The 20000-nt window shown below is 45.4% G+C and overlaps 1 protein-coding gene across 2 annotated transcripts in view; it reads right to left on the reverse strand.

Moving 5' to 3' along the window:
• The window catches only part of cntnap2a (contactin associated protein 2a), a 270768-nt gene that overhangs the window by 32644 nt on the left and 218124 nt on the right, over window positions 1–20000 (reverse strand). For both annotated transcript variants that reach the window (XM_031584073.2, XM_031584072.2), the window contains exons 17-20: window positions 13163–13381; window positions 7271–7507; window positions 3363–3599; window positions 1429–1562 (exon numbers count right to left, since the gene is read on the reverse strand). In XM_031584073.2, the coding sequence (XP_031439933.1) occupies window positions 1429–1562; window positions 3363–3599; window positions 7271–7507; window positions 13163–13381 (827 nt within the window). The remainder of the gene's footprint in view (window positions 1–1428; window positions 1563–3362; window positions 3600–7270; window positions 7508–13162; window positions 13382–20000) is intronic.

The following is a 20000-nucleotide window of genomic DNA, read 5'->3' on the forward strand; positions in this document are numbered from 1 at the left end:
ATGTTAAAGGTGCTGTGGACATCAAAGATCAGAGAGAGAGAGAGAGAGAGTCCCATCTGCCTTCCAGCTTGCTGTCTTTGTCATTTAAGGATGTACTCCGCACAGCACCCACGCACACACATTCACACACACACACATATATACACGCACGCACACACACACAGACACGCACACACACACACACACAAACACACCAACACACACACACACAAACACACAAACACACCCTCATATCGACAGCATCAGCCAAAACATTCCTTGGCTGTTTAGACATAAAAAAAATCTAAAGTGCACCCTGAGCCAAGCTGCACCAATCAATAATGCCTTTCAATTATCTGCCTCCCCATCCTCCTCCTCCTCCTCCTCCTCCCCATCCTCCTCCAGTTCCATGCCGGGATGGCTGACAGGAGTTTTACAGGCACTAATGGAGAGACCAGTCGATGCCTCTGCAGCACCACCCAGTCCTACTGGATTAACTGCTGCCATATGAGGGAAAACACAAGGGTGCAGTATCATCAGGAATACACAGACACTCTACACAAGGATGTTTTAAGACTGCTACATGATGCCTTCATTAAGCCCTTCATGACAGCCGCCATATGCAGACACAAACACTGTTTTGGTCAACTCAGATGTCAAGTTCACATAAGTCATAAGTCCTCATAAGTCCTTCATGACAGCTGACATATGCAGACACAAACACTGTTTTTGTCAACGCTAATGTCATGCTAAGTTCACATAATACTCATGTTAAGGGACATTTATTGTCACAACACCAGATCATGTTATGACACCCTGTGGGTTGATTGACAATCTAGTTGACTAGAGGCTCAGCTAATCTGTGGCATGTCAGACTGGCGTAACACTAATGAGGCTGAGGCTGTAGCTGTATGAAGTACACCGTAAAGTAGAAGTCTTACTGAAGAAACCAAAAGGGTTTTCTATTCCAGGAAAATAGTTCCAGCCCACAGCAGCTAGAGCTCGCTGGCCAGCCGGGGAGAGTGAGTTTAGCTAGCCTGTTTCTGCTGCACTTATGCACAAATCGACCATTTCATGCATTAGCACCAGTGCCAAGGTTAAGGATTGGTCAAGGCCAACTCAGGGAAGGATCTCAGCCTAGATTCTTCAGTCTTGACCTGCTAAATTAGCCTTGCAGTTTATTGCATAGACTATTCTATTCTATTCTATTGCATCATGGTCTATTCTATTCTATTTAATTGTTCCATGCTCTCTTCTATTCTATTCTATTCTATTCTATTGCATCATGGTCTATTCTGTTCTATTTAATTGTTCCATGCTTATTTCTATTCTATTTAATTGTTCCATGCTCTCTTCTATTCTATTCTATTCTATTCAGTGCCATTCTGATTCCTCTCATTCTGCTCTATGCTAGAGGATGAGCGGCGCTGCATGTCTTCTGTTGTGTACCTGGACCTGGATGCTCCTCTCCACTCGGCTGATGTTGACTGTGTGTGGCTGCCCGTTGGCAAGGTTACGCTGGTCCACGTCCACCACAAAAGGCTCCTTCAGGCCTCCCAGGTCATACCGCAGCTGCAGTGTGCCTGCGAGCGAGGGAGAGAGAGAAAGAGAGAGTAAGAAAGGAGGAGGGAGTGGAATAGAGAAAGGGGGATAGAGGAAGAGAGAGTTGAAGGGAGTGAGGAGGGAGAGACAATGGAGGAGGTAGGAGGCAATGAGGAGAGTGAGAGAAAAGGAGACAGAGAAAGTGGAGGAGTTGTGGAAAGGAAAAGAGGACAGGAGGAGAGAGAGGGTGGAAAGAGAGAGTGATAGAACAGGGATGAGGGAAAGATGAAATGAAGGGGACAGAGAGAGTGAGTGAGTGAGTGAGTAAGCGAGTGTGTGAGTGCAAGAGAGCAAACGTCAGCCTGCCTGCTCTAACCTGCCTCTAACCTGCTCCAGAGAGTACAAATCCCCTCTCAGCATTAGTGCACCTCCAGCACTTCAGCTGAGAGCACACGGGGTCAACACAGGCTACACCAGACACACCCTTATGGTCACGCCACACCAGCCATGCTTGGTGCCTGACAACCCCCCCAACCCCCTGAGCCCCTCAATTTCAGCGACAGCAATAGCAATTACTGTACCACTGCCACTGTACTCTAAAGCCCCCTAATGTCTCCCATCTGGAGCCTCCTGTTGGAGTGCAGCACACAAGGCCACAGTGATAAAGGCAGACAAACTTGCCCCTCTGCAATTAATGCAGCACAAATGTTCTATGAAATCAGACCTGCCAGCCTGGCTCCTGTTTAGGGTGGGGGGGTTCTGACGTCTAGAATGACACACAGAATAAACAGCTGTCGTTAGCCTCTGATTATAGAGCTCAGAGCCAGGCAATGAGTGTGTGTGTGGAGGGGAGGGGGAGGGGGGGCTGTTGGGAGATGGAGTTTTTATGAAACTCTGCTTAATGAAAAACATCACTCTGAGTCTAAATCAAACAGCACTGGCACAAAATCACTTGGCCGCCTGGATGTATGTATATGCGAGTTCTCCCCTTCAAAGAGCTAATCAGACTGCATCACAACACATTTTTACCTCGGTTGCATGCCAGTTCCCATCAGTGTAGGCATTCCGCTGCTCTTCAACGTGATATTTTTTAGAACATGAAAATGTATGGGGAGCTATAACAAATAATGTGGCAATTTGAAATTCACCTCATCTCCTTCAATCTGATAGCTGGAGCTATAAATAAATATGGGAATCTACAAACTAGATGTGAATATTGATCAGTGCACTTGTGACATGTCACAGAGCTACTTCAGCAATTCGATTTCAAATGTGTACTTGGTATGTTTATGTCTATTTACTGGAGTTGTATAGGAGTGCATTCTTTCCTCAGTCAGGAGTCCGAGTTCTTGCCCACAGGTACATCAACTAAATACACATCATAGCACAAACTCCCCCAAGAACTAAGAAACACAAACACACGGAGACAACAAAGAGGTAGACTAAAGCACGTACTAGTCCTACAACCTACAAAAGCAGAGTTAAGTAGAGTACAAATCAATTTAAAGACACAACAGAATTAAACCCATGCAACCATATGCAAGGTGAACACTTAATTGGTGCTTACAGACCCAACAATACAACTGCAGAGGTGATCAGAACAGAAGCATGTCTAAGACGAAAGCATTAAGTTGGACTGAAGCACGGCTTATACTTTTCTAAGCCTTTAAAAACATTTCTGATTAAAGCCCATTTTGAAGAAGACTTAGGTTAAAGACACAACAAAAATAAACCATATCTGGGATGAGAACAGAAAGAGATTCTTAGAGGTGAATATAGAAGCTTCCCTGTCACGCCTGGGTTAGAGCGGCCATTGGGTGGAGGTGTTGTCTTGTTCTCACCGTTCTGCCTGAGCACCACGGCCATGTAGTCCTGTGTGCGGGAGCTGACGTAGACGAGGACGCTGGGGGCGCTGGAGGTGCTGAAGCTGAAGGCCAGGTCCTCGCGTGTTAAATTGGTTCCTCTGGGCGCAGACTCGCCAACGCTCTGCGCCTCTTTGGCCGACGAGGAGGCAGCGCCGGCCTCGGACCCAAAGTTATACCTCACCAAGGTGCCCGCCTCGAAGAAGCCACCGATGTCTGGAAAGTTAGTGAGAGTGACGGCAGAGATAAACAGCGGTTCTTAATTAAACATCAAAAAAAGAGACAAATATAGTCTTAATCTGACAACTAAAAACAACCAAATACTGATATCTCTGTTGACATGGGAAAATACTATTTCATCTCTCAATGAAGCGTGAAAAGCACGACGATTGTTTCCTTGGTTCCCCGTTTCAGATGACAACACAGGAACAAAGGTCCTTGCACAGACCATTTAACACTGATGAGAAAACAAGTGTCTGCCATATAGGGGCAGTATACACAAATAGCACTGCATGCAGTGCATATGGGCGGAACAGAGGGGACCCTGGGAAATCAGGGGAGGTAATAAAGTATGTCCACACCGGGGTGGGGTGGGGTGGGGGGGTCGGGTGCTTGTGAACGGAGGCATGTGACAATGTGGCTCATGAAGCCCACTGCTCTGCCGTTTTAACATGCTGTCATGCACTGTGCTTATAGATTTCCCTTGCCCATTAGAATGGAATAGAGCTGTGTGTCTAATGAAAAAACAGGAGTGTCATCGATGGAGCCTACCTCAGCAGATCTCTTTCTCTCCCCCCACCCTCTATCTTTTTATTTCTCTTTCTCACGCTCTCTCGTTTTGGCTATTTACTGTCTCACACGCTCTCTTTTTTTGGCTATTTACTGTCTCACACGCTCTCTCGTTTTGGCTATTTACTGTCTCACACGCTCTCTTTTTTTGGCTATTTACACCCAGAATTAAAATCTGTCTTTTCTCTAGACTGTATCTAGATATGATTTTAATTTGATTACATTTACCCCTGGTATTAATATAATATGTGTCTCCAGTGACCACACTGAGATCTGATCACTGTGTCCAGCTCACTTTCATTTGCACAGGTATAAAAAAAAAAAAAAAAAAAAAGATAGAAGAAGAAGAACAGAAGAAGATGTTAGCCATCTGTGAAGCTGTGTTATTGTGCATTTGGAAACCTCCATGGTTTGGACTGGTCGCGCACCATTATGTTTTTCTGCCTGCGTAGCATGTGGATTGCCAACGCCATTACATTTACACTTGTCAGTTTCAATGTGGTCACTATGGGTCCCTGACCACCTCCGGAGGTTGTCTGTCTGACTGGATCACAATCAGTCCTTAATGCATCTGGGGTGCATTTACACCTGTACTTTCATGCTGTCAAGCACTATCCGATTGATTTCTGATAATCCAAAATGCATTTTAATGCCAGGTGTTAATAGGGTAATAGTCTCTCTCTTGTTCAGAGAGTCCTAAACATAAATAAATATAGAAGGAAACAAAACAAAACAAAAGAAACAAAACAACTCCCTTTAGGATCACTGTCCATCTATAAAGCTGTCGGAGCGTGATGTTGATATGATGTGTATTGACAGAGTATGAAGCTGATAATTGTGTGTGTTGGTTTATTGCTTTATGTCAGGCCCTACATAATCTGAACTGTGTTCAGTACTGTGTGGCATGGAGAAACTAATAAAAACTCTAAACGAATATGGCATATACTGTATGTGAGACGCTGTATCTTGACTGGTAAAATCTTAACTTCTGCAAGGTGCAAAACAACATGAAGGTCAAGGGTTTGAATATCATAAGACATACACATTGATGATCCATGCTGTATGTCTTCCTACCCTCTACTGTATGTTGCTTCCCTTGATAAGTGAAGCTACTTTACATACAGGCCTAGAGGATGAGTAGCTGGAGTCCTGGGAGATTGATTTCTCACGAGGAAGAAGGATTCACTTTCTTCTGACTCTCTGCATGTGCTCTACATGGCACACTGAAAACCATACTGACGCAAGCGACCGTCACAGCATACTCACACAGCATACTCATACATACATTCATACTTAATCCACAAGCATGTTTTTGTGCTTTTTTTTATGTTAATATATTTTCCCCAGATGTTATATTTCATACATACATAGGCTCATTTCTTTCCAGGGTAATTTAAATCTACCTGTCTAAAAAAAACGACAAGGCGAGCGAGTTCAAATGTGACCCGGCTTTTCAAAGCTGACGAAAAGAAACAAACTGTAATGGTTCTGTTGCCATAATTCTGCACAGGGCGCAGCATCCACTTCCATTTTCAAAGCACACACACGGAGGGGGGCAGCAGCGGCAAGGAGAGGACAGGCAAGCGGCGAGGAGAAAGATCACAGCACTGAAGTGGGAGTGTTAGTCATTACTGAGCCTGAGCCTCCATTGTGTACAGTAGGCAGAAAAGGCCTAAAAGCAAACGTAGAGAGTGACCCCCTCCAGCAGAAAAAAAAGGACAAAAGGGAAATAAGAATGCTGCAATACCCCTGACAGGGCCCGTGTAAATATGTATAAATGGAAATGCGAGCTAACGTGCCCCAATTATGAGAGTGTTCATGCATATTTCAGGGGTTTACCCAAACACACACACACACACGCACGCACACACACACACACACACACACCCACACGCACGCACACACAGACACACACAGGAGACATGCACAAACACACAAAGCATGTGCACCACATAAACACACACACACACACGCACGCACGCGCACACACACACACACACCCACACGCACGCACGCACACACAGACACACCCACACGCACGCACACACAGACACACACAGGAGACATGCACAAACACACAAAGCATAAGCACCACATAAACACACACACACACACACACAGACACACAGAAGTGCGCACACACACACACAGAAACACACACACACACACACACACGTACACCCACACAACCTCACACACACACACACCACCACAGAAAGACCGGAGCTGAGAGCGAACAATGAGAGCTGCGGCTTTTTTATGTGGGGCCCAGCAGGGCACAGAAGCGTGGCCATCTTGAACAGCGGAGCCTGCCGGCACTTGATGGAGGTCTCAGCCGAGAGCAATCGATGCCACCGAGGTCCTTTTATGCGCAGCATGGAGCCATTTGCATATTCAAATGGAAGGTAGGCGGGCGGGCAGGAAGGAGGCCTGTCACACCCCAGCCGTCACTCGATAACTTATTCATTTTTCACCTGCGCCATGGCTTTAGCCTGGAGGTTTCGGGGGGGGGGGAAACACCTTGACAAGTGTCGCGCTGCATGCTCAGATCAAGGGCCGCCCTCATTAGACTGCACACGGCGAAACACACACATGGAATCCGAAAACATGTATGATGAAATGGGAGAGCACACAGTGTATGAGTGTGCAAACATCCAATAACTGTGCGAGTAACCATACCATGATGTGTATATATGGAAGGTAGGAGCCTCTTATCATGTATGGGAAAGAAGTCCACACAGTATGCAGGGCCATGATATCATATGACCGAGTGTATGAATAGTCGAACACTATTTGACTAGTCTACGATACAAAAAATTAGACGATAGAGTTGAACAACAAGCCATCAACAATAAAAAAAAAAATAACTGAAGCCTCATTCCTGCTAATTGAAACCACAGCTAATCTAACATTGTTTATTAATACCAGACTTAGTAGTGATGTATGCATTATGTCATGGAGTCTGAGAGAAAAACTGCCAGTTTCAGTAAGGTCATCATTTACTGTAATACATCTACAACGATGTGAAACGACAGGTGAGATTTCTGTGGAGAATGATAACATGATGACACCTGTTGAGCCTGCTTCAGATCGCCTACCTTTGGTGCAGAAGGGCCCGTCGTACGCCGTGGCAGAGCAGTCGCATGAGTAGCCGTTGTACTTCTCCACACACTTGCCCCCGTTGCGGCAGTACACCCCAAAGCTGGTGCAATGGCCCGAGCAGCCGGGCTTCACCCCTGGCGTGATTTTTGCCCTTTCCTCCAGGTCAAGGGTCACGCCATTCATTCTCAGGGCACGGATGCACCCCAGGAATCCTCTCTGGCCACTGGCGGCACCTGTAGTCGAACGTAAGAAAGCGGTCACCAACACTATCGACATGAATCCCATATCAATTCCTTGCCTGCTTTTTCCGACCCGCAAATGGCCTTAGCTTGTCATTACATACTGCCAGCGTATAATCAATGCGAAAGAACATAATGTCAAAAACGGAACTCAGGCACCCCGGCAAGTCCATGTAATTAGAAGAGATGTATATTGAGGACCAGAGGGTTTTCGATCCATTAGACATTTCATATCACAGCATAGAGGTGAAAACTATTCTTCGGCCCCCCACTCAAGAGTATAGATCTGGAGGAAAATTACAGTGACTAAGGTGCTATTAGAGGTATGCTTCCACTGGAACATAATTATTCTTTTATGGATGAAAATAATGTCCAAGCCCATTTTTTCATGAGGAGAAATCACCCATTGACAGAGACAAAAGACACACATTAGTCAAATTAATACATCTGTAAGTGAGTGGCGTACATGCTAGCATAATGGTAAATAATAAGTAGGTATGAGAATTCTTGAGGAGAACGGAAGGCGTCATGTGGTTTGCACATTCCGTGCACTGAATTCTTACACTTTAAGCCTGCAACTTCTCAAGATGATCAGAATAGTAATATGGTGCATACCATCATGTGATACTTGGACATACTTTACATTCTCTGTAAGCAGTACGCAAATAATTTGACTCATCATCGTCACCATCATCATTGCCATCATCCTCATTTTCCGGTTATATCATACTGTAACCTAAACCTTTTCCCTCTTAACTACATTAACTAACAGTCAACTGACCAGAGCCATAACCAGAGCCATAACCATAACCTGACCTTACCGCTCACCTCTCAAAAAATCCCAGCACTAGCTTTAACCATAACTAGCAATGTACCCTCACTCTAACGGTAAGTTATGCACAAGCCTCACTGTTAGCAGAGTATTTTAGTACAGATTTTAGTCCTGTTACTCTGCGTTGAGTTACAATGAACTCACTTTGAAATTAACTGAACTGGTTTCAAGTGAAGACTGAGCAGCAAGCAAAAGACCCGTCGCAAACTTGTAACTGGTAACTAAGGGGTGGTAATTTAACTAAATATATTAATGAACATCATCAGTGGAGACCCACAAATTCTACTTTGAGGGGAGAAAGAGGCTACGCACTTGCAATGGAAGCAGACGACAGAGCCTGGACACCATTTGAGTCAAACAAATTAATACGTCTCCTTTCCTCAAGGCACTCTTAACGATTTTGGAATTTATAGGCTTGATTAATTCTTGGTTTCCAGTGCAGTGTACTGCTCTGCTTGTCAGGCTGTGCTGGTCACCTGGGTGGCTGTTAAAGACTATTAAATCAAGCCACAGAGGGCCTTGTGCTAATAGAGCTCCTAAGCCAGCGGGTAGCTTTTTTCATCAGGGGTAAATACATGGCATTAATTTCATAACACAGAGCAATTAAAGCGCCAGTGTTACATTATTTAAACCCTTGGCCCTAAAAGCAATGCTCTGAACAAACACACCACACACGTGCATAAACACACACACACCACCCACACTCTCTCTCTCTCACACACACAAACAGCCTGGGTAATCAATGTCACATGGAGAGGGAGCTCAGATAGTGCTCTAATTACTCTCCGGTGGTGTGGTAGATGAATTATGTCTCCTCTGTCCCCACGACCCTAACCAGACAGAACTCACCAGCCACAACAATCGGCACGGCACTCTTTTTTCAGTGGTGGCTATGGCTATGGTGACGTGGATAGAACAGATTCAACCGTTCATGCTCTCCAGTCAGGTGACCTTTGGGGGATTCATTATGGTGTAATGAGGCGCTAATAAATTAGCATGCTACATAGATTAGGCCAGCTCTCTGGGCGGTGTGACGACTCACCTTGCACACCACTCCACCCCCCCACCCCCGAGTGAGATGACGCAAATTGGATCAACTCATTTGGACAGTGCATGTCAAATGCAGTTTGCTTTCAAATACACTCACATTTAAGATTAATAGGGCTTTAATTGCGTTTAAATGTTGATTTGAGCCGGCTGAACTACGTCTTAGGGGGCAACTGCCTCCCACCACAAACAGGTTGGCGGACTAATTGGACTCAGACTAGCGCAGCCACACCAGAACAACCCCTCCGCCCCAGAATCCCACACAACAGCACCTACCATACACAATTAAAGAGCTAGACAAAAAAAAAGACAAAAAAAAGAAACCCTTTCCATCTGACAAAGACCTACAGGACAGAATGACAGAAAAAGGCAGTTTTCTGAACAGGGCTGAATGCATTTGACTGCATGTGTAAGGGGTAATACGGGGATGGGGTAGGTGGCAAAGGGAGGAAGGGTGTGGGGGGTGGGGGGGGGGGGGCGGGTGATACACAAAAGTTACCTACTGTCCTGACAGGCCATCGATGCTGGCTTCCCTGCAGAGCGACCATTACCCCCCCCGCGGCGGGCGAGAGAGCAGAGGCATTGGGTTGCAGTGAGACGAACATGCAGTTCAGACGCATGGAGAAACAGCAGAGGTAGACGACAGAACAGCGCAGCGCAGCACACGAAAAAAAATAATAATAATAGAATGAGAACAAAAACAAACATGCAACAGGAGAATACAGCACAGAACAAAAGACAATATGGGGACACAAAGAAATCAATATCAACTTAATCAGATGAAGAAAGGTAGAACACATCATCAAGACAAGTTAGACTGAAGGACTGCTGTAGACATCTGATGAGAAACAGTCCTTGGGAAACCTTTGATTCTGAATAATGCATTTGAGACATACAAATGCATGAATTCAACGACATGAAAGAAAATACGTTTTTGGGGGGTGGGGTGGGGGGGGGGGGTACTGTAGTACTGTAATTTAAAAAAACTCTATAATTGCATACACAAAAGTAGTAACTGTCAGTTCAAATAACACACTTGAGTAAAGGCAGAGAGACTGTAACTACTATAAAAACAGTTTGGAATTTCCCAACATTTCATATAATGGCTTGTGTTAAAAGTTAGGACCTTCCAGCTGTTGTTCTTTCATGGTGTAGGCTAAACAATCTGTACGTCCAGATGTAGTACTTGAAAGGATCTTCAAACGTTTTATGTCTGTCTTTAAGCGTTTCAGCTCACCATTAAGAATCAATTAAGCAGCTATTTCTGGAGCGCACCTGTCAAAGCACTGTGGTATCATGAAATACAAACAGTACCTGTCAGAGGACGTGTTGCTAAGGAACGGTGCAAATTGTATCTCCATAGCACAGTTATCGACATCATGCCAATATATAACTGGCAGTCATTAGGCCTGAGTACATAAGCATACATAGACAAACCAACACAAACAAACAAAGCAAGATGTGAAATGGTAAAAATAAATGGTACTATGAAAACATTGAATGACCAAAGACAAAGAAAATAACGATCTCCTTCTAAACAATGAAATCTGTGCTGCGTATATTTGTAAAGGACACCATGAGGCTGGGCTTGTTAAACTCACTGCTTGTTCAGTGCAAACAGACAAATTTGCCTCTGCTGTGAAGAGGTCAAATGACTAAACACTAATGCAACTCCCCAAACTGACCAAGCGTAGCCAAAGATTACATTTCATCTGAAACAATTGACAGGAATTAAGGCGCACCTTTCCTTCCCGCGTTTGATTTTCCGAAGCTCATTACCCCTTCCACCAAATGTTTAATGACGGCGTTGAGATGCAGGTCACGCGCTCTTCAGATCTAATCTGAGAGAAATTCAATTTCTAGCCGCTCTGATGCTGATTCTTCGACAGCATAGCTTCATGTAAATGAGGGGCCGACACAAGTGTACACCCTCCATTTATCAAAAAAGAAATGTTATCAAAAAAGTAGTTTTCCCCGCAGCTGATGGCTTAACGGCTATTGCTAGAAGGCTAAATGGACTGAGCTCGCATAAAAAATATACTTTAACTCAGTAACTGTCTCTGTGAGAGGTCTTCTTCAAACGTTATTTTAAAAACATTGACATCTGTTTGTTGGTTTGATGTTAATAAGGTTTGGGAGAAAAAAATATGGAAAGGAAGGTTAACTGGAGTTAGGAGCAACTCAAGCTCTACTGGCCTTATTTCGGTTTTCAATTTGAGAACCCTCCACACTGGCTTCCAACAAAGCGCTGGAGATAACACAGCAATTGCTTTCTCAAGTCCCCACATTCTTAACATGCGTTCAAAGCCATTTTTTGGAAGAGAATGAGCGCCTAACTAAATAGCCGAATGGAAATTTGAAAAGCATTCCGTTTTTGTGAGATAGCTGCATTGCAAGCGGCTCTTGTTAATACTTTCAAAGCCATAACAAAAGCCAAAGCTAATGTTAGCATTAAGCACATTAACTTATTATTAGTCACACATCCTGTGTCAATGCGATTATACTCATACTCAACAAACCAGGGTCTTTCAGCTGGCCTTATTTTTCCCCATGCAAGAATAATTAAATAGCCTACCATGTCAGAAATCATTTTACTGTATAAAAGTGATAATGTGGCAATAATGGATTTGTTTTCCACCACACATTAGCTCTTCCCATAAATACGCTGTAAAGCAACGACTCAAGTACAGAACTTCTTTGAAGCTCTTGCGACTGTATCTCAGACATAGCAGGCAATTGTAGCAGAAGCAGTTCAAATCTGGAGGCTCTTTGGTGATCAATAAATCAATAATAATTCAATATTTTGATCTTTTGAGGTTCAGGTTAACTGAAACGAGAATGCTCATGGAGGACTTAACAAAGTGGCCGCGCTGCTGGTTATTCCTTGTAGATGTATAGCAGGGACGTATATCGCTATACCCCACCGCCTTAAACGCAGCATTGTACTGTAAAGGACGAGGCTCTGCTGCACTGTTTTGTATCAGTCATGTGACAAAGAGGGACAGAGATAGCATGAGAGAGTGAGGCTGAAAGAAAGAGCCAGAGAGAACCAGAAAGAGAGCAAGAGAGGAAAAAAGGAGAACTGGAGAGAGTGACAAAGTGAGAGAGTGTGAAGGAGTTAAAGAGAGACAGCAAGTTAGTGAGAGAGAGAAAGGCAGTGTGAGAGAGAGAGAGAGAGAGAGAGAGCGTGAGTAAGAGAAACAAGACATTCTCTGATGCTATTTCTACATCCATTCATGTGATGCTGCTGATAGCTCAAGTTTGGTGATATCAGTGATGATTCAGGTAGGAGCCCTCTTCAGACAGCATGCAGCAGCATTTCTACCTCAAGGGTACGTCAAGTACTTTTTCGACACAAGAACTATCACTTAGGTTGTGCTGTTCTGATGACCTGCGACAGCTAAATTGGAGCAAGGCGGAGGAAAGCGGGTATTGTGTAAGTGTATGCATTTATATAAGGGCCCATTACCCATTTATGTCAATTAGGATTGTATGTGTGTGGTAAGGGCACATACGTGCCCTACATAAAGATCCAATGGTCTTGCCCCTGGATCCATATATCTGTGTGTGTGTTGTGTTGTGTTGTGTTGTGTTGTGTTGTGTTGTGTGTGTGTGTGTTGGTGAAAGAGAGAGATACAGATATAGAGAGAGAGAGAGAGAGAGAAAGAGAGAGAGAGAGAGAGAGAGAGAAAGAGCGTTACTGTGAGAATGTGTGTGCTTGAGTGTGTACCAAATATGTCTCAAGATTCTGTTCCTTGTCGGTCCCTTACCCACGTAGAGCTGGCTGTAGAGCTCCAGTCTGGTGTGGCCCTGTGCGGGAGCCGGCCGCACCTCCTTGTACTGCTGGTCCAGCTGCAGCACGGCCTCCTTAACGTTGCGCTCGGCCACCACGCGGTGCCACTGGTCGTCGTTGAGCGGCGTGGGAGAGCGCACGTTCAGCTCCACCGGGCCGTTGCCCACGTCGAAGGAGAAGGACACCACAGTTTGGGCTGGGGAGGGAATCCAACAGGCAGAGGCAAAGAAAGAGACGGTGAGAGAGACTGGGTGACAGACAGCTACATTTCCTTTCTGAGTGCAGTCAAATACTGACGCCAGATACGTGTTAATGATAAAGTGAGAGAGAGAGAGGATTGCGTTTGAACAATTGTAGTTGTGCCACTGTGGCTTTTTTTTGTAGGTCCACACCAATCATTTGATAAAGGACTTTGCATTCCTCCTGACAGACTGACATGAAACAAAGTCTTCAAGCATGCCATCTTTACAGTATAAAAACACAGAACTGTCAGGAGACCCTTTCAGAGAGCACAGAGACACTACTGAATGCAAATGACCAGGCTTGATGTTTCCTCCTAATTACAACACAATCAAGTGGACTTGACACAGATTCGATTTGAAGTGAACGATGCAAATGGGGAAACATTAGATGAATGGATGTTTCTTTCGAAGGTACTTGATTTCTCAGAAGATATGGTTGAACTAAAAAGAGCTGAGCCAAAAATGTGTAATGCTGCAGCTGTTCAGGGTGCTGCCATTGTGGTGAGATTTTAATTAAATGGCTAATTGCTTGGGCGGTGCAGTTTGTATCATCTTGAGCCCCCATATACTTAGAAACTGTTACCAAAATCAAGAACTATTCATCTACATCGTAAGATTTTTGCACACATCCCCCTATCTCCCTGTTTTCAAAAAAAAGAAAGAAATATAAATAAAACTTGAATATAAGGCCTCCAGTAAGAACAAATTAAATCCTCCTCCACTGCCAACATTTCAGTGGTAGTGGTAAAGTCAAAGAGGTGTGTTTATTCCTCCATATTTAGATTTCATTTCTCCCAATTCCCACCAGTGTTTTAATTATTCTTAGTCCTTATTCTCACCGATAGCAGCGAACCAGAGAGGTAGTTTCCAGAGGATTGTGAGGTTACATGTCAGGAGAAAAGAGGCTATTTTAAAAATGTATCACTGCCGGGACTTACTTGCTGTGGCTTGTCACTTTCTGCTACCAAGCTCCCGCATCCACACGCACACACACACACACACACACACACCGTGGCTTTACCCACACACACCAGGGCTTTATCACAAAATGTCTTATTTCCGAGAGCATATGGTATGCTGCCTGGCCTGGGTAGGGAACAGAGGAGCATTAATGACACTGGCTGGTGCTGTTTGCAATGCTGTGTGTCAGTCTGTTTACTGGCATGTGAAGTGCAATGTCACATACATTCTCAGGAAGGGATAGAAGAAGAGAGAGGGGGGGGGGGGGTGTTCACTAGTTCAATTGAATGTCTTGGATTCAAAAAATGTCGAGCAGAGCTGGTGCGAACTGAAATTTAATTGCTTCCTGTGCGGGAAGATTTTAATCAAGTATATCTCTCCCTCTCTTCGCTTCTTGTCCGACTGCAATTTCATTTTGAGGATTTAAAGGACTTGCTGCGGCGGCTCAGGGACAAGGGGTGGAGGTGGACGTGGAAGTGGACGTGGATGTCCCGTGAGCTCACTGAGGGGTCGGCTAAAGTTGATTAAGGACCGGCGCTAACATTGCCTGCCTGGCTGGTGTTAAGTGGCCAGCAGTGATGTGAGGCAAAAGTGACTGATCTGAAGCTGTCCATCTCAGTGGGCGACACTACTGACAGGAGAGAGAGAGAGAGATGAAGGGGAGAGAGAGAGAGAGAGATGAAGGGGAGAGAGAGATGAAAGGGAGAGGCTGAAAGAGAGCCAAAGAGAGAGAGAAAGGGGAGTGGGAGAGAGACGAAGAGAGAAGGGGAGAGAGAGAGAGAGAGAGAGAGAGAGAGATACATCTTGCAGTGCTTGTGTATTCCTTTCTGCGTGGGTGATGACACCCTAGGGCCAACATGTCATAACGTGGGAACCCGATCGGGGGTACGCCTCGATACGGACCCGCTCTCCCCCTCCCTCCCTCCCTCCTCCCCTGCTGCTTATCTATTCTCCCTCATGTCAATCACTGTCTAACCCACTGATGGAGCTACAGCTCCCCCCACCCCCACCCCCACCACACACTGGGGAATGTTCGGTCATGAGCTACACTCCCCAACAGCACCCCCTAAAGATCGCGAAGTGACACGACTTTAAAGGAGAGAGTCATTTGCCAGCTCCACTGCCAGGGCGGTGAGGCCGCCACCCAAGCGGAACACAATGACACTCCGCTATCACGGAGAGCACTTCTGCCGCAATTATATTTCCCTGTGTGTGTGTGTGTGTGTGTGTGTGTGTGTGTGTGTGTGCATTTGTGTGTGTATGTGTGTGTGTGTGTGTGTGCATGGGGGGTGGGGGGGGAGGGGGGGGTGGCAAAAGTGGCAAAAGTGGCCCCTTGCTGTGCAGAGTTTTTGGAAGGAGGTGAGCGGGGGCTGACTCAGTGCTCTCCCACTCACAGATGCCTGTGCCCATACACACCTCGCCACCGCTCAACATTCAGTTGGTTGTACACACACACACACACACACACACACACACACACACACACACACACAAACACACATTTGCAAGCACACACACACACACACACACACACACACACACACACACACACACACACACACACACACACACACACACACACACACACACACACACACACACAAACACACATTTGCAAGCACACACACTAACATTAACACACAGACACATAAAGTATAAAGACACAGATGTACACACCTGAACCTGAACCCCATATGCCCAGGCACACCCTCATGCACACACAAGTGTTTAATCTCTGTGGGCAAGAGGCCTCATGCACAGGTGCAGACTCAGACGCACACACACACACACACACACACACACACACACACACACACACACACACACACACACACAAAAGGACTCCATTTTCACGGCTTGCTTTTCACCTTCCATGGCCACTGCCTCGGTCTCTGCTGTCGGTGATGGACTGTGTGATGGATGGAAGTGGAGAGAGGGAGGGTGTAAAGGACAGAAAGACAGACATGGAGAGAGAAGGCAACGCAGGGTCACTGCAGAGAGGGGACATGTGGATTCCACCATCGCTCATCCACAGGGATCCTCTTCTCTCTCTGTCTCTCTCCCTCTTCGTCTCTCTCTGTCTCTCTCCCTCTTCTTCTCTCTCTGTCTCTCTCCCTCTTCTTCTCTCTCTGTCTCTCTCCCTCTTCGTCTCTCTCTGTCTCTCTCACTCTTCTTTCTCTCTCTGTCTCTCTCCCTCTTCTTCTCTCTCTGTCTCTCTCCCTCTTCTTCTCTCTCTGTCTCTCTCCCTCTTCTTCTCTCTCTGTCTCTCTCACTCTTCTTTCTCTCTCTGTCTCTCTCCCTCTTCTTCTCTCTCTGTCTCTCTCCCTCTTCTTCTCTCTCTGTCTCTCTCCCTCTTCTTCTCTCTCTGTCGCTCTCCCTCTTCTTCGATCTCGGTGTTGTTGTCTCTCTCACTCGCTCTCATTCTTTCGGTTTCTCTTGCTCTTTATTTGCGACACACACACACACACACACACACACACACACACACACACACACACACACACACAAACCTAAACACATGAACAAAACCTAAACGCACACACACACACACACACATGTGCACATAAAACCTAAACACACACACACACACACACACACACACACAAACCTAAACAAACAAACACACACACTCATGGGTAAAGGACACAGACACATAGTGGTGGCAGCTGCAGGTATGACGGGGCTTGTGAGCGACTGCTTTGCGATTCTCAGCCCTCTGATCCCTGTAATTGGATTTGGGCTCTCGGGCGAGGAGTGTTGGCACGCCGGCCTGACTCACCGTTCACCAGGAGAGAGGAGGAGAGAGGAGGAGGAGGAGGAGAGAAGAGGGTAGAGGAGTGGAGAAGAAGAGGACAGGAGAGGGGGGCTCACCTCCGCCTGCACCTCAGGGTATGCTGCCAAGCCCAGCTCAGACACATAAGTGAGGCCAAACAAACCCTTACATAGGTGTGTGTGTGTGTGTGTGTGTGTGTGTGTGTGTGTGTGTGTGCGTCTGAGTCTGCACCTGTGCATGAGGCCTCTTGCCCACAGAGATTAAACACTTGTGTGTGCATGAGGGTGTGCCTGTATGTGTGAGTGTGTGTATGTAGGTAAGGTAAAGTAGTGTTAATTCTGTGTGTGTGTGTCTGTGTTTGAGTGTGCTGATGAGTATTTGCTTATTTCTGAAGAAGAGAGAGAGAGAGAGAGAGCGAGCGAGAGAGAGAGAGCGAGCCTGTGTGTGTGTGTGTGTGTGTGTGTGTGTGTGTGTGTGTGTGTGTGTGCGTGTGGGGTGTGAGTGCCCTGTGCTGGCAGAAGGCTAGAGAAACACCTTGGCGAGTAGCTCCCCGATGATAACCCCCCAACACCAGTTTGTTTGTGCATAAATCATTTTTAATGGATGCTGGAACACTCAGTCTGCTGGGTAATACACTCCTTGAGGCCAGAGAAGAAACAAGGAAGGGGTTGAGGAGATTCTTATCACAACACCAATGACCCTATCCAAACACACTCTCACACACACACACACACACACACACACACACACACACACACACACACACACACACACACACTCTCACACACACACACACACACACACACACACACACACACACACACACACACACACACACACACACACACACACACACACACAGAGATCCAAGTCTGTGGCAGAATCTTATACACGATCACAAGTTCTTTGATTAAGGTCAGTCCAGTTATTGCTAATGTATTCCATGTTCCTGGATATGGGGCAAGTAGCTAGACAGTTATGCAGAGAAGCCCTCATTAGAAGATTCTCCAAAGAACGTATTATTTGAAGCGTTTTCCTCCAGTCATTTCCCTCGAATGTGAAAAGTGTTCCTGAATGAGCCCTCCAGCAGAGGACGGTTCCAAAATATAACAAGCACCGAGAACAAGCGCCGATCTGCGCCGAGAACCCCCCGCTTTCAATGTAGCCGTGTGCAAAACTACAGCTTGACAATAAAACCTTCCTGTGTATCAGTATATCAATATCTATCAATGTAGAAATGGTGTTAGACTACCACTGAATGAGAGAATTTTAATACAAATTAATTAATATGAATGGACCAGGCTTTTAAATAATTACATTAAAAGGGGATTAATTTACATTCTACAACATTAACAAACACACATTAATTAATGTTATAGTTATGAAATGATCACACCAGCTTGAATTAACTAGCCATGGTGTAATTTGGGTAGCTCTGATATTCTAATCAAACCAAGCTAGCTAGCTTAACAGTTTAACTTAAGGTTGTCGGCTAACTTAAGGTAACAGTTAGCTAGCTTGCAAAGAATTGAGGCAACCTGTTGCTAACTATCTTGTGGTAATGTTAAATACCATAGTAAAATCAATGCATATGTTGTTTAAGCAGAATATCAGACCTATTTACATTCAGTAATAAAACAAAACGAAGTCTCTGTGTCAATTTCGGACCTATTTCGGTCCCTACCTTGCCATCCATGAATCACTCCGCCATCTGTGGAGGTTGATCTCCAAGGTGGCTGTTGGGGAAATTTCTGATATTCGCAAGTTGCTATATATCATCGCTGAAATTAATCTACAGCTATAAAATCTAACAGTAGGAGTGAAAATGTGTTTAAGTCAATTATTAAGAATGAGTGATGTGAAAAATCTACATTGTAGAAGAAGGTTGAGCGTCCCCTGATAAAATGTGAACGCTTATGTGCTGCAGCTGAGCCCCAGACAGCCCTGGCCCACTTTAAGCCCTGGTCGTTCACATTTTATGACAGGACAGATATTCTGCCATTACCTGTTAAAGCCATGTTTATTTTAGTCTCAGGGCTTTATTTTATCTTTATGTTAGTTAAGGCTCAAGTGAAGCGTTACCAAATGGTTGATTCACGTGTGTAAGACGCCACAATCTCCATTTGTTTTGTCAACTGACTGAAAGGCTCCCAGCCTCTCCTGCCTGCTCTATCTGGGGGGAAATGAAGGACATTTCATTTGAACCGGTGGATTTGAGATGATATTGTCTTAATCATCCTAAGAGTGACTCTACTCAGGAGGAGTCTGGTCTGGTGAAATGCTACCGAAGCACCCCACCTCCTCCTCCTCCCCCTCCATGACAAACTGCACCGACTTCCAGCCATGTAGCGAGCCAAAGCTAAACGCCTCTGAGCAGAGATGATTACAAATCAGAGTAAAAAAAACAATCTGTGATCTGAGTTCTTGAGCGCCAGCAGCCCCTGCACAGTCCACATGTCAGTGGGCAAACCAGGTGAGCTTGAACAACAGAAATCATTGCTGTTTGTTGAACTGCATTCTGGGAATGCAACCTCACATCAATCTTCACTCATCAGCGTGCGTTCCCCTTTGCTGGCGAATAAAAACCCATCTTGGGATGTATGGTAAACATTCGCCCGGGGCAGAGAAGTGGGGGCCTCAAACCGACATCAGTTATGCTAAATGCGAGAACAATAGCACACCATAAATCAGCGCGCAATTACATTACGCATCGGCATTCGCTGGAGAAAGAGAGACAGCGAGGGAGAGCAGGGTGTTTGTTTCTCTGCAATATAAGGGAAGATGGATTGGCTCAGGTTATCTTATTTTTCTTTTGTGGCCTCCAAGAGCAAACACAAGCC

The sequence above is a fragment of the Clupea harengus genome, chromosome 17, assembly GCF_900700415.2.
Source record: "Clupea harengus chromosome 17, Ch_v2.0.2, whole genome shotgun sequence".
NCBI classification, from domain to species: Eukaryota; Metazoa; Chordata; class Actinopteri; order Clupeiformes; family Clupeidae; genus Clupea; species Clupea harengus.